General features: G+C 45.7%; 1 protein-coding gene and 1 non-coding gene across 2 annotated transcripts in view; one reads left to right on the top strand and one right to left on the bottom strand.

The window, feature by feature from the left end:
- The window catches only part of sall1b (spalt-like transcription factor 1b), a 6,423-nt gene extending 346 nt beyond the window's left edge, over nucleotides 1-6,077 (top strand). Inside the window, exons 2-3 of the mRNA XM_056387179.1 lie at nucleotides 666-3,751; nucleotides 5,582-6,077. Coding sequence (XP_056243154.1) covers nucleotides 666-3,751; nucleotides 5,582-5,863 — 3,368 coding nt within the window. The 3' untranslated portion in view covers nucleotides 5,864-6,077. The remainder of the gene's footprint in view (nucleotides 1-665; nucleotides 3,752-5,581) is intronic.
- Nucleotides 4,796-4,867, bottom strand: trnae-uuc (transfer RNA glutamic acid (anticodon UUC)). The gene has a single exon. It is a non-coding gene; the product is annotated as a tRNA-Glu (tRNA).
- Nucleotides 6,078-12,500: the final 6,423 nt, after the last annotated feature.

Genomic DNA, 12,500 nt, shown 5'->3' with positions numbered 1-12,500 from the left:
TGATAGTTACTGTAATGTAACTTTAAACAGGAGCCTGAGATTTATTGTGAAAGTGTTCAAAAATAATTCATCTTTTAAACTGAAGAGATTCATTGATTGTTTCACTCGTTTATTCGTGTAATTAGTTTAATGATTCTGCAGGACACGTCCACATGCACATATCATATATGTACATTTACTGAATTCTCATATACATTATACTGTATATTTATATGAATATATGTAGAAAAATTAGATGTGGAAACTGTAGACGTTACATAAATAATCCCAAAACCTGTCAGTATATGTTGATATTATATATGTCAATATTTAACAAAGACATGTATATTTAAATTAATAAGAAACTGATAAGAAAAACATACAGTATAAACATATAGAATTTGTATGTTGTTTTCATAAAGTTAAATATGGTCGCAACATGTTATACCAGAGAAAAAAAGGTATTTTGTATATGTTATAAACTGTTATAAACTCCAGAAGATGTATACATGTGATAGGATTATATCCCCTTATAGGGACATGTATGTCATATATTACATTTCTCTTGGGAAGAATATTTTGTAGTTTTTCCTGAGCTCTACTTTGTCGTACCAGATGTTTTATATTTTATATTTCTGAAGATGTCTCTCAGATGAAAGTGATTTCTGTCTTTCGGTGTGTTTCAGAAGATGCCCCTCTCGGTCCGGCCCCCCCCCCTGCAGTGGATCTCTCTGTCTGCAGTCGCTGCTGTGCTGAGTTTAGCTCTCTGTCAGACCTGGAACGACATCAAACACTCTGCTCCCCAAATCCTCCGGTGCTGATAGTGAATGAGGACGAGGATCTGCTGTCCTGCAGCAAAACTCTCCCTGCAGCCTCACCAGCGGCCGGCCCAGCGGCGGGGCCAGGTCGAACGGTTATTGACTCTGAGAACTTCAACCCCCCACCCAAGGACAGATCCAGAGACAGTGCAGGAGTCATGGATTGTTTCAGCAGCAGGAGAACCAACGGTGGTGTTGAAAGCTCAGGAAGCAGCAGCAGTAACCGGGACACTGTCCTCTGGACGTCAGCGTCTGAACCTCGTGGACGCTTGTGGATGAAAACCAACGTCATCATTGAGAACCTGGAGAGCACTAAAGTGGCTGTGGCTCAGTTTTCTCAGCAGACTCCCTCAAAGAGACACCGGGGAGAGACGGTCGTCTCGTCTCTGCTGCAGCAGCTGCTCCACCTGCAGATACAACAGCTCCATCAGCTGCAGCTGATCGATCAGATCCGCCACCAGGTCCTGATGTGTGCCGCTCACAGAGCCCAGACATCCGAGACCCCACTGGTCTGCACCAGAGGCCCGTCATCCTCAGTGTCCAACAATCAGCTAACAGCTCTCAGCACTCACCTGTCTCAGCAGCTGGCTGCAGCTGCTGGGATCGCCAGATGTCTATCCACTCAGTCCGCTAACATGAAGCAGTTTACAGCCACGGGGCAGCTGGATCCAAGTCCAGATGTTCTGTCAACCTCTGTCAGTGACCTCATGACTTCAGCTGCTCATAAACTTCTTTCCAACAACACACCTAAGCCCAGTGGATCGTCTGACCCCCCACTGGGACTCCTGTCCCAAACCAAGATGACTTCTGTGACGTTTAGCAATAATCGCTTCATCAGGAAATCTTCAGAGAGCTCCGAGCACGCCGCCTCACACTCTGTACCGAACATCAGAGCCATTGTGGAAGATCTGGATGCTCTGGCAGCTTTAGCTCGACAGAGGGGAAGCAGGAATCTGTCACTCTCTGAAGCCACGCTGACTTCTAAAGAGGCTTTTCTCAAACGCAAGTGCAGATTTTGCGGGAAAGTCTTTGGGAGCAACAGCTCCTTACAGATTCACCTGCGATCTCACACTGGAGAACGACCGTATAAATGCAACGTGTGTGGGAACCGGTTCTCCACCCGGGGGAACTTAAAAGTTCATTTTCAGAGGCACAGAGAGAGGTACCCACACATCCAGATGAACCCGTACCCTGTTCCAGAACATCTGGACAACATCCAAACCAACAGAAGGATTCCTCACAGTGTGCCCTCGTTACCAGAGGAAGAAGCTGCGAGGTGGCTCGACGGGTCGCCATCCTCAACTGCCATTACCTCTGGAGTGGACAAGTCAGACACAACCAACCGGTTTCCTCTCATCAAACAAGAGGAGCAGTCGATCTCAGAGCGCGTACCTCTTTCTCAAGGTGATCTTCACTTTGATTCAGCAGCAGGTAACGACTTCCAGTCAACAGCAAACCCCACAAAGACTCCCGACTCACCTGAGACGGGACTACAAAGAACGACCAATCTTAAAAGTGAGGATGTAAAACCATCTTTTAACTTTGTCTCTAAAAAGGTGACAGCCAAGTCTCCCAAACCCTTCACCTGTCTAATGTCTACCTCAGTTTCAGAATACCTTTCATTACAAAGCTCTGAAAACCTCAAACTGCAGCTGCATTCAGAGACCACTGACAAAACGATGTCAGACCCAAATGAGTGTCTCGTCTGCCACCGGATCCTCAGCTGTCAGAGCGCCCTCAGGATGCATTATCGGACTCACACGGGGGAGCGACCCTACCACTGTAAACAGTGCAGCCGAGCTTTCACCACTAAAGGAAACCTGAAGACACATCAGGCTGTTCACCATGCAGCAATACCACTGAGGTACAACTCCTGTCCCATCTGCCAGAGGAAGTTTACAAATGCCGTGGTCCTGCAGCAGCACATACACATGCACATGGACAGTCACATACCCAAAGTAAATCAGAGGTACAGCCTGGAGTCTGATGAAGAATTCAAACACAAAGTGAGTCACATGAAGAACCTTCTGGATGATAGTGATGAAGGTTTCTGTGAGAACAGATTGTCTAGATTAAAATCCTGGTTATTCCATTTGTCCCCATCATCGTTTGGTAAAAGTGTAATTGATGCTAAGAAGAAGAGAAGTTCCCCAAAGTCACATGAGGAGCTGCAGCTCAAATGGATCAAGACAGAGAGTCCAGAAGAACCAACTGAGGAACGTAGTCAAACAGACAACCGACAGGCGGCAGACAGGGATCAGCTAACCAGCACATTCCCCGTATCTGACAGTTCTCCCAATGACCAGACCTCGCTTTACTTTAAAATTCGGTCAAACCTCGATGAACCTGTCCAGGTGTGGCCCACCTCCACCACGTCGACGCTCCGTGCATCTGCTGCAGCACCAACTGACCTGAAGATGTTTAACCACACCGAGGATTCTCCAAGCTTGATCCAAAACCTCAGAGAAAAGGGGACGTTCAAGAACACCTTCTGCGATATCTGTGGGAAGATCTTTGCCTGTCAGAGTGCCTTAGATATCCACTACAGAAGCCACACCAAGGAGAGACCATTCATCTGTACGACCTGCAACAGGGGCTTTTCCACCAAGGGGAACCTCAAGCAGCACATGCTCACACATCAGATGAGGGACTTCCCACCACGACTCTTCGAACCCTCCAATCCAAACCAGGCGTCCAACCTTAACAACCTCGTGTTACCAGCTGGATCACCTGAGACGACCGCTCTCCTGAGGTCTTCTGTTACCTGGAGTCACCCCTCTGTTTGTGCCGGTCCTCCACCTCGCCGGATGCCCAGACAGCACCACTGCAACACCTGTGGGAAGAGCTTCTCCTCGTCCAGTGCTCTGCTGATCCACGAGAGGACTCACACCGGGGAGAGGCCGTTCGCCTGCTCCGTCTGTGGACGAGCTTTTACCACCAAAGGAAATCTGAAGGTCGGTTCCACCTTCATTTATTCTTCAGGCTTCTCCACAGGGAGTAACAAACAAACCATAACTCAACACTGGTTCTGCTTCTGTTTCCACTGTTCTGGATCTGAATCTGGGCGCAGGAGGTGAAACTGAATCAGCTACTTTACAACCATTCATAATCCTGTGAACTACAACACAGTTTGCTCCATGCTGTCAGATTTCTACTGCAGGTTGACCCTTCCATTAATTTAATACTGATAACAACACGAATATGAAGTTTTAGTCTTAGTCTTTTCCTCAGTTTGGTCTCTAAGGTCTTTTGTGCAATGGTTTAACCGACTGTACGTGATTCCTTAAGTATAAAACAAAGAGCAGAAGAAAATCTTAAAAACGTAAGTGAACTTTTTAAGGAAACCTTACAGATGAAACGTGATGGTGTTTTGAGCAGCTGTTTGTATTTTAAGGAAACCTTAACTTTGAGATAAACAAACAAACCTGAGCCATGCTAGCAGGATTAGCTTAGTTAGCCTGTGTTGCATTCAGAGCTGAATGACTAAAGGCCAGTTCATGGTCTCTTAGAACTAGTTTGTAACATTATTAATCATTTAGTATTAATATTATTTGAAAGTTTTAAATCTTTTGAAGTGAAACTGGACAAAAACATTTATTCAATTTATGAAAAGATCCAGTAAAGATTTCCTAATGTTCACTTGTAAGTGAAATGTGATGTTCTTAAATGTGGACTGTGTCACTGCCTGAGCTGCAGTTAAACTTCAGAGAACATTTACTGTACGCTTTAAAAATCTGTAAGACAACATCTAAAAGTAAAAGCCTGATCAGATGGAGTCTGTGGTCTAAATCTGTGTGACCACTGATTTAGATGACATCTCCAGAGCTTTCAAAATAAAATAAAATAAAACTATAATAAAAAATAAAATCAGCTTTGAAGCAGTGATGTCACTGATGACATCACAGTTTATGTGAAATCATTATTTATGGTCAGGTACCTGATCACATGGTTGGACTCAGGTCCAGGTCCTGTGGACCGACTCAGTACATAAATGTAGATTCCCACACCGGGAGTTGAACCCGGGCCGCCTGGGTGAAAACCAGGAATCCTAACCGCTAGACCATATGGGACCTAGACAGGGTCAGGTGACCGACAGTCTGACAGGTGTGTGTGTGTGTGTGTGTGTGTGTGTGTGAGGCGCTGTGTGTGTGTGTGTGTGTGTGTGACACTGTGTGTGTGTGTGTGTGTGTGTGAGAGTGTCTGTGTGTGTGTTTGTGTGTGTGACGCTGTGTGTGTGTGTGTGTGTGTGTGTGTGTGTGTGTGTGACGCTGTGTGTGTGTGTGTGTGTATGTGTGTGAGTGTCTGTGTGTGTGTGTGTGTGTGTGTGTGAGTGTCTGTGTGTGTGTGTGTGTCTGTGTGTGTGTGTGTGTGTGTGTGTGAGTGTCTGTGTGTGTGTGTGTGTCTGTGTGTGTATGTGTGTGAGTGTCTGTGTGTGTGTGTGTGTGTGTGTGTGTGTGTGTGTGTCTGTGTGTGTGTGTGTGTGTGTGTGTGTGTGTGTGTGTGTGTGTGTGTGTGTGTGTGTGTGTCTGTGTGTGTGTGTGTGTCTGTGTGTGTGTGTGTGTGTGTGTGTGTGTGTGAGTGTCTGTGTGTGTATGTGTGTGAGTGTCTGTGTGTGTGTGTGTGTCTGTGTGTATGTGTGTGAGTGTCTGTGTGTGTGTGTGTGTGTGTGTGTGTGTGTGTGTGTGTGTGTGTGTCCACAGTCAGCTGTGTGGGCCATTCAGGTCTCTGATCCTGACTCTGTTCCAGTCCATGTCCAGAACTGAAACCAGTGTGTCCTCTCCCAGGTCCACATGGGGACTCACCTGTGGAGCAGCGCCCCCAGCAGGAGAGGCTGCAGACTGTCAGTGGACAGACCGTCGCTGGGGTTCAGGACTCATCCCGTTAGACTTCCTGTGCCGCCTCAGAAGAGTCCAGATCTGGTCCCCAGCAGCAGAGAGTCTGTCAGAGAGCTTCTGTCTGCAGGTCTGAAGGTGAACCAAGGCTCCGCCCTCCTCTCAGAACAGGTAGGACTGAAGGAGAGCACACCTGCAGACAGCTCAGGTGTTCGTCTCAGTAAAGACCACTAACCAGACCTGATAGACCCTCAGAATTAGACCAGCACTGGTCCTGGTTCTCAGTCCTGGTTCTCAGACTGAGAGACATCAGGGACAAAAGGACAGATAAAGTCTCAGAGACAGAAACACTGTGTGTAAATATTCATATATTTAATGCTTATTGTTGTAACTTTATACAGTTTTACTGTGTGAACCTGAACGCAACATTTTCTCAGTGAAAAGTCCAAAGTCATCATGTGCAATAAACACTGAAACATGCTGATTCATGTGCGTGTGTGAACAGATTTCTGCCTTTTAAACATTTCCTGTTAATAATGTTGACTTTATGTTTCTCTGATTTCTTCCATTTGAATTATTGTAATTGATCAATGGATTGAATCAGACTCTGATCTTCACTCACAGACTGAGACCAAAGGAAGATCTGTGTTCCTACACCGGGAGTTGAACCAGGAACCCTAACCTCACATGGGACTTCTCCATGTGAGGAGCTGAACTTACTGTTCCTTCTTAGAGGATCTTCACACCAGCAGCTTGTGTCATGTGGTCCAGTGGTTCAGCTGCCAGTGGGCGACACTAAGTGACTGGGTTGTTAAGTTTACTTCAACTAACCAGTTGATCTGTGGTAGAACTGATGATATAACATGGAACCTTCTGTACTTTGGATCTGACTCTGAAACTGGTCTGAAGAGTTTCAGTCGTTGGACTTTGATAGTTTCAGTTCATTCCAGCTGCTGTAGAGGAGGTGATGTCTGAGCTGTGTGTGGTTGTTGTTGAGTTGTGTGTTGCCATGGCAGCAGCAGCTTTCGGTCTGTGTCGTCAGTCAGAGTGATGAGTTCAGCTTCCACTCATTCGACTAAGCCTGAAACAAAATCCTCACAAAGCCTCAGAGATAGATATCTGCAACAGACAGGCATGAATCACTGCCACACACACACACACACACACACACACACACACACACACACACACACACACACACCTCACTGCTGCAGCTCAAACAGACATATAAACTGTAGATTTCGCGAAGCTGCATAAAGACTGAAACACTAATCAAAGTAAATCTACATCTACAAAGAGGGTTTTTTGCGAAAACCCTCTTTGTCCTTTAAGTTAAAATTAATCCGCCGCTAAAAATAGTCCCCAACACCTGCCCTGTTTCCCCCTGTGTGATAGAAACGACAGTGATCAGCTGATTTAGTAAATTAGAGAGACATTTTAAAAATGAAACTTGATATTAGTGAGGAGTCTTTACGTCTTCGGTAGGAACCAGTGAGCGCAGAGACACAGACAGAGGACAGAGTTTAGAGACAGACATCTGAATAAAACAGTCTCTTGCTTTTAGTCCAGTCAGAGGAACATGAATAACTTTATCCACTAAAACGTTATAAACTTTACATCATCTTGTTGTCGTCATGACGTCATAACACAGTGATGTAACAGCAGCAGAAAAGCCTGGACACCCAGTGAGAGCCGTGACTCCGCCCCCTGTCTTTACTGTAGTCAGCTGTTCGTGACAAAGGCAGCACAATGATCCAGCAGCTAACTTAAAAAAAACCTCATCAAACAAAGGTGCTTTTCTAATGAAGCATATTTCAGCTGAGAACTGCTGAGCTCAGCACGCTGTCTGCAAGAAGGCATTTCCTTTGTGAGCGTTCAGCTCTGATCACTGACCTTTGTTTCTCTGACAATGGAAATATTCAATAACAAGAAGACCTGCCAAACCCCCCCCCACCCCCCCCACCCCCAAAGCCCCCAATGATAACAGTGTAATGTGGCTGAGTGTACTCAGTGTCCAGTTTATTAGGTACACTTGTCCACAGCTGACAAAGTGTGATCCAAACCTGGTTCTAATGTTCTGATGAAAGAACACGATAAAAGTGAAGAATCTGAACACACAACGAGAGCTGACTCGACACAAACTGAACCTTACAACCTTCATGAAGGAGGATTATCACAGGACTGAGTTAGATTAACGCCTCACACACTGTTCATGTCTCTGCCTCCACAGTCAGAGCTCCCTCATGATCAGAGTCTGTAGTGAATCTAGAACCACAGATCTATGTAGAAAGTATGAACAGCCTCTCTGACATTAAAACATGGAGGATTAATCCTTCATGAATGTGTCGGAGCAGGGAGAGAGTATCTTCTGTCTGCTGCCATGACCTCAGTCAGTGAAGTGGCAGCTCAGGTTCCTTTATAATCTCCTGATTGATCTGACCCATAAATCTAATATCTGTGGATCTACAATCCACTTCAATAGATACGGCTCAGATTCGACCTGAACAGCCTCAATGTACAAACATTTGTAGCAGCTGAACAAAAGTTTAACGTATAATATTTTCATTTTGGTGTATTCTGGGTCACTTTAGGAAAAGTCAACATTTCAGGCTAAAAGATATTTATTGTATTTTTACTGTTGTCAAATATCAGAACGAGTCAAAGTTGACCAGAACAGTAAGTGAGGGTTAAACTGGTGTTCCTAATAAACTGGACACTGCAGGTGTAAACTGCAGTCTGTAAATAAAGATAGATCACCCCTCTGTGAGCTGCTCCACTGTCACAATCTTGGCAGTGTCTGACTCCGCCCCCTAACTACCAGCTAATCCAAATATGGTGAAAGAGGAGGGGCCTGTGTGGAGCCGAGACTTCAGTTCATGTCAGTTTAACTTTAGCGAGCATACACTCCTGTTAGCATTGTTAGCACAGCTTACATCTTACTCTAAGGCTAACCCAAGGCTAATTAATTTTCTGGCTAGTTAGCTAGCTAACGTGCTAAGCTAATAAGCCAGGTATGACAAGCGCATTCACTGATACCTGCTAATTAGTAACATTAGAGTTTCACTCACCTCTAAAAACAGAAGCTCAGACTTCTGTTAGTCAGCTGTTAGCAGCTAGCTAATTGTGACAACACCCACCTGTCACTCAGAGAGGCCACGCCCTCAATCCTCCATAACTGTAGTCCTTAATAAAATGTAAACAGGTGAGTTATATAAACAGAGGCCAAAACAGTTTTTGTACCAGGCTGTAAACATGTTTATTTCTGCTGTAATTTTAACATTGGAGTCTATGGGGACTGACTCACTGTTGGAGCCAGACTCTAGTGGTCGTTAGAGGAACTGCAGCTTCTGGTTCTTCACTGTTGACTTCACTTGTCATGTTCTGACTGTATCTGTGTCACTGCGTCAGGTGAATAAACACCTCGTCCAATCAGAGCTGCTCATCGCTCCTGATGTTTCCTGATTATGTTTCTCTGCATCAGCTCATCACTCACTGCAGGACTCTGATTGGATGAAGCTACTTCCTGTAACAGGGTTCAGGTTAGTCTCAGTAACACCTGGAGGTGTTCTTCAGATTTGACACAAACATTCACTTGGACTCCAAGTTGGAAGGAGGTGATTGTAGTCAGTTGTCAGTCAGTTGTGACCATAGTAACAGAAACAGTTGAGCTCAGGTCACAGCTGAGGACAATGCTTCATCATGTGTCACTGTGAGACTCAGTATTAGTCAGAGCAGTGAACACAGTCACGTCTTCATTCACCGCTCATTACAGGGTTCATATGATCTAATCAGCAGGTCTCCGTCAGTCTGAGAGCTGAGCATCACACTCTGTTTAACCCTGATGTCCCTGAACGCAACACAGAAACTACACAAGGACAAAGAGTGAACAACAGCATCAGTCAGTTCTGTGACAGTCTCAGCTATTACCGAGACTACTGAGCCTGTTTCCTGCTAACGGTGACCTTTCTCTATAAACTGTACGGCTTATTGATTATTGATCAGAGGATCAATAATCCTGATGGCAGAAAGCTGCCGAATCCATCAGTGATAAACTGTCTCTTTAAACACAGACATGCATCATGTCTTCATCAGTCGATCTCAGATGCTTCTCTAACCCTAACCACAAACTGCGATTGTACCTCTCCAGTATTTCATATGCCCGTATCCTCCATTTTTCTCTGTACTTAAATGGCAACTTTGTCATGATTGCTCTCATGTTAGTTGGCATGTCCAGCTCTTGCACATATTGAAGTTCCTCCATTACATTGCAACAACTTCGCAGAAAGAGAGAAAAGGCTTGTAGTGCTCCCACATCTTCTGCCTTGACTGCAGGCCAAGCCAAAGCCTTCTCCATGTAGGCTGCACCGATCCTATACTGGTTTCCAAAGTGTTCTTGGAGAAGTTCTTTAGCCAGTTGATAACCTCTGTCAGGAATCATGTGCTGACAAATCCTCAACAATTCTCTGGGCTGCCCTCTTGTAAATTGCTCCAAGAAATAAAGGCAGTCAGCTTTGCTAGCCTTTGATTCCACACTATGTTCAAAAGCTCTTATGAAGGTTTTATACTGAAGAGGATCGCCATCGAATGCTGGAATGTCTTGAGAAGGCAAGAACATTAAGCGCTGTTGTTGAACCAGAGCTGCTGTGATTTCATTTTGTTGGTGCATTATGGTGCACAGGTCTCCTGGTACTGGTACTTTTTCTTCTCAGCTGCTCTTCCTGGGCCTCTCAAGCTTTTCCTTGAAAGCAGCAGCTGTAGCGAGAAGTGCAGCCCTTTCTGCTTCTGCTTTAATGCAAGATGAAGCTGTGCTTTTACCACTACATGTGCTTTTTCAGTGAGAATCTCTACTGGCAACATTTGATACGCTGTCATCAGGGTGAACATCATCTTCACCACCATCATCACCATCCTCACCACCATGATCATTTAACAACCATTTTTCAACCTCAGAAATGAAACCATTTTCAACAAGCATTTTTGCAGCAAACCAAGTGTCTTGTTTCTCACTTTCTTCAGTGGACATTGAAGGCAACAGAGTCACATGAGCATATTTGGCTTCCCCACACAAAAGCACAATGTTTTCCAGTGTATGTTTTACCTCTTCTGCATTACTACTCTGCAGAAGCTCTTGAGTTACATTTCTTAGGTTTTTAACCTTACGTAATTTGTCTTTTCTTACATTTAGTAACTTTTCCACCTTTGCAACACGAGCTTTGTGTGTTAATGTAATAAACCGTTTACTTTTTTATTAACAGTTCCCTCTTCCACAGAGGCTGCAGCAGCTGCGGCTCCGTCCATAACGTCCTTTCATTCACACCTCAACGCAATCCGAGATGGAAGCAACGAGAAACAGTTCAGTTTATCAGTGTTGTTTTAGCCACCAATGCATTGGGATTACATTAAAGTTGTGTGCACACTTTTACTATGGCCATAAAGTTGGTAGCTACTCTTTACCTTGCACGCGGAGGCGCCGTGACGTACAATCCTGATGAATGAATCAGCTGTTGACTCCAGGAAAGCGGTTGTAAACAAATGTAGAAATCCAGCGTCTAGTCTTCCTCCATGAAGCGATGGAAAACCAACTAACTGAAGCAGAGTTTTTGACCTAAATGTTGTGACTTGAGTTGAACAGAATAAAGCTAAGCCACGTGAGCGGCTGCTCGTCATGACGTGGCGCCATATGATAAATCAAAACATCCGACTTTACGATTATGATGTATTTATTTACCGTGTAACAAAACAGCCTTTGATATTCACTCACATCTGTTGCACCAATAACTAATGAAAATAAACAAAAAGGCGTAAAACATTTTCTTCCCCCGGTGAGCAGCTCACCTGAGGAGGAACTGCCTCTTCTTCTACTTCTACATTTCATGTGTTGCCATTCAATACGCCACCTACTGTGGCAACCAGGGCATTACTCTAACACACACACACACACACACACACACACACACACACACACACACACACACACACACACACACACACACACACACACACAGACACACACACACACACACACACACACAGACACACACACACACACACACACACACACACACACACACACACACACACACACACACACACACATGGCTCTAACACACCTGTTAAAGTAACTTCCTGTATTTAACTGTGTAAACATTATAACATTCATTATATGGTCCGGTCCGATCTGGTCTGGTCCTGGTGTGTCCTGGTCTAGTCTAGTGTAGTTTAGTCTGGTCCGGCCCGGTCCGGTCCGGTCTGGTCCGGTCCGGCCCGGTCCGGTCTCTGGTGCGGTCTGGTCCGGTCCGGTCTGGTCTCTGGTCCGGTCCGGTCTCTGGTGCGGTCTGGTCTGGTCTGGTCCGGTCCGGTCTGGTCTCTGGTCTGGTCCGGTCCGGTCCGATCTGGTCTGGTCCAGTCTGGTCTCTGGTCCGGTCCGGTCTGGTCTCTGGTCCGGTCTGGTCTCTGGTCCGGTCCGGTCCGGTCTGGTCTCTGGTCTGGTCTCTGGTCCGGTCCGGCCTGGTCTGGTCCAGTCTGGTCTCTGGTCTGGTCCGGTCCGGTCCGGTCCGGTCTGGTCTCTGGTCTGGTCTCTGGTCCGGTCCGGCCTGGTCTGGTCCAGTCTGGTCTCTGGTCTGGTCCGGTCCGGTCCGGTCCGGTCCGGTCTGGTCTCTGGTCTGGTCTCTGGTCCGGTCCGGCCTGGTCCGGTCCGGTCTGGCCTGGTCCGGTCCGGTCTGGTCTGGTCCGGTCTGGTCCGGTCCGGTATACACTGACAGAAATGGATCAGAACTGATTAATAATATTAAGATATAATAATATAACAATAATATAATAATGAAAGCCTGAGTCCTCAGAGTGTCTTTGTTTCCATGACAACGATTGTCTC

Source organism: Seriola aureovittata, chromosome 10 (genome assembly GCF_021018895.1).
Source record: "Seriola aureovittata isolate HTS-2021-v1 ecotype China chromosome 10, ASM2101889v1, whole genome shotgun sequence".
Lineage (NCBI taxonomy): Eukaryota > Metazoa > Chordata > Actinopteri > Carangiformes > Carangidae > Seriola > Seriola aureovittata.
Note: the sequence above shows the minus strand (reverse complement) of the source record. Positions and strands in the feature narration are given on the sequence as shown.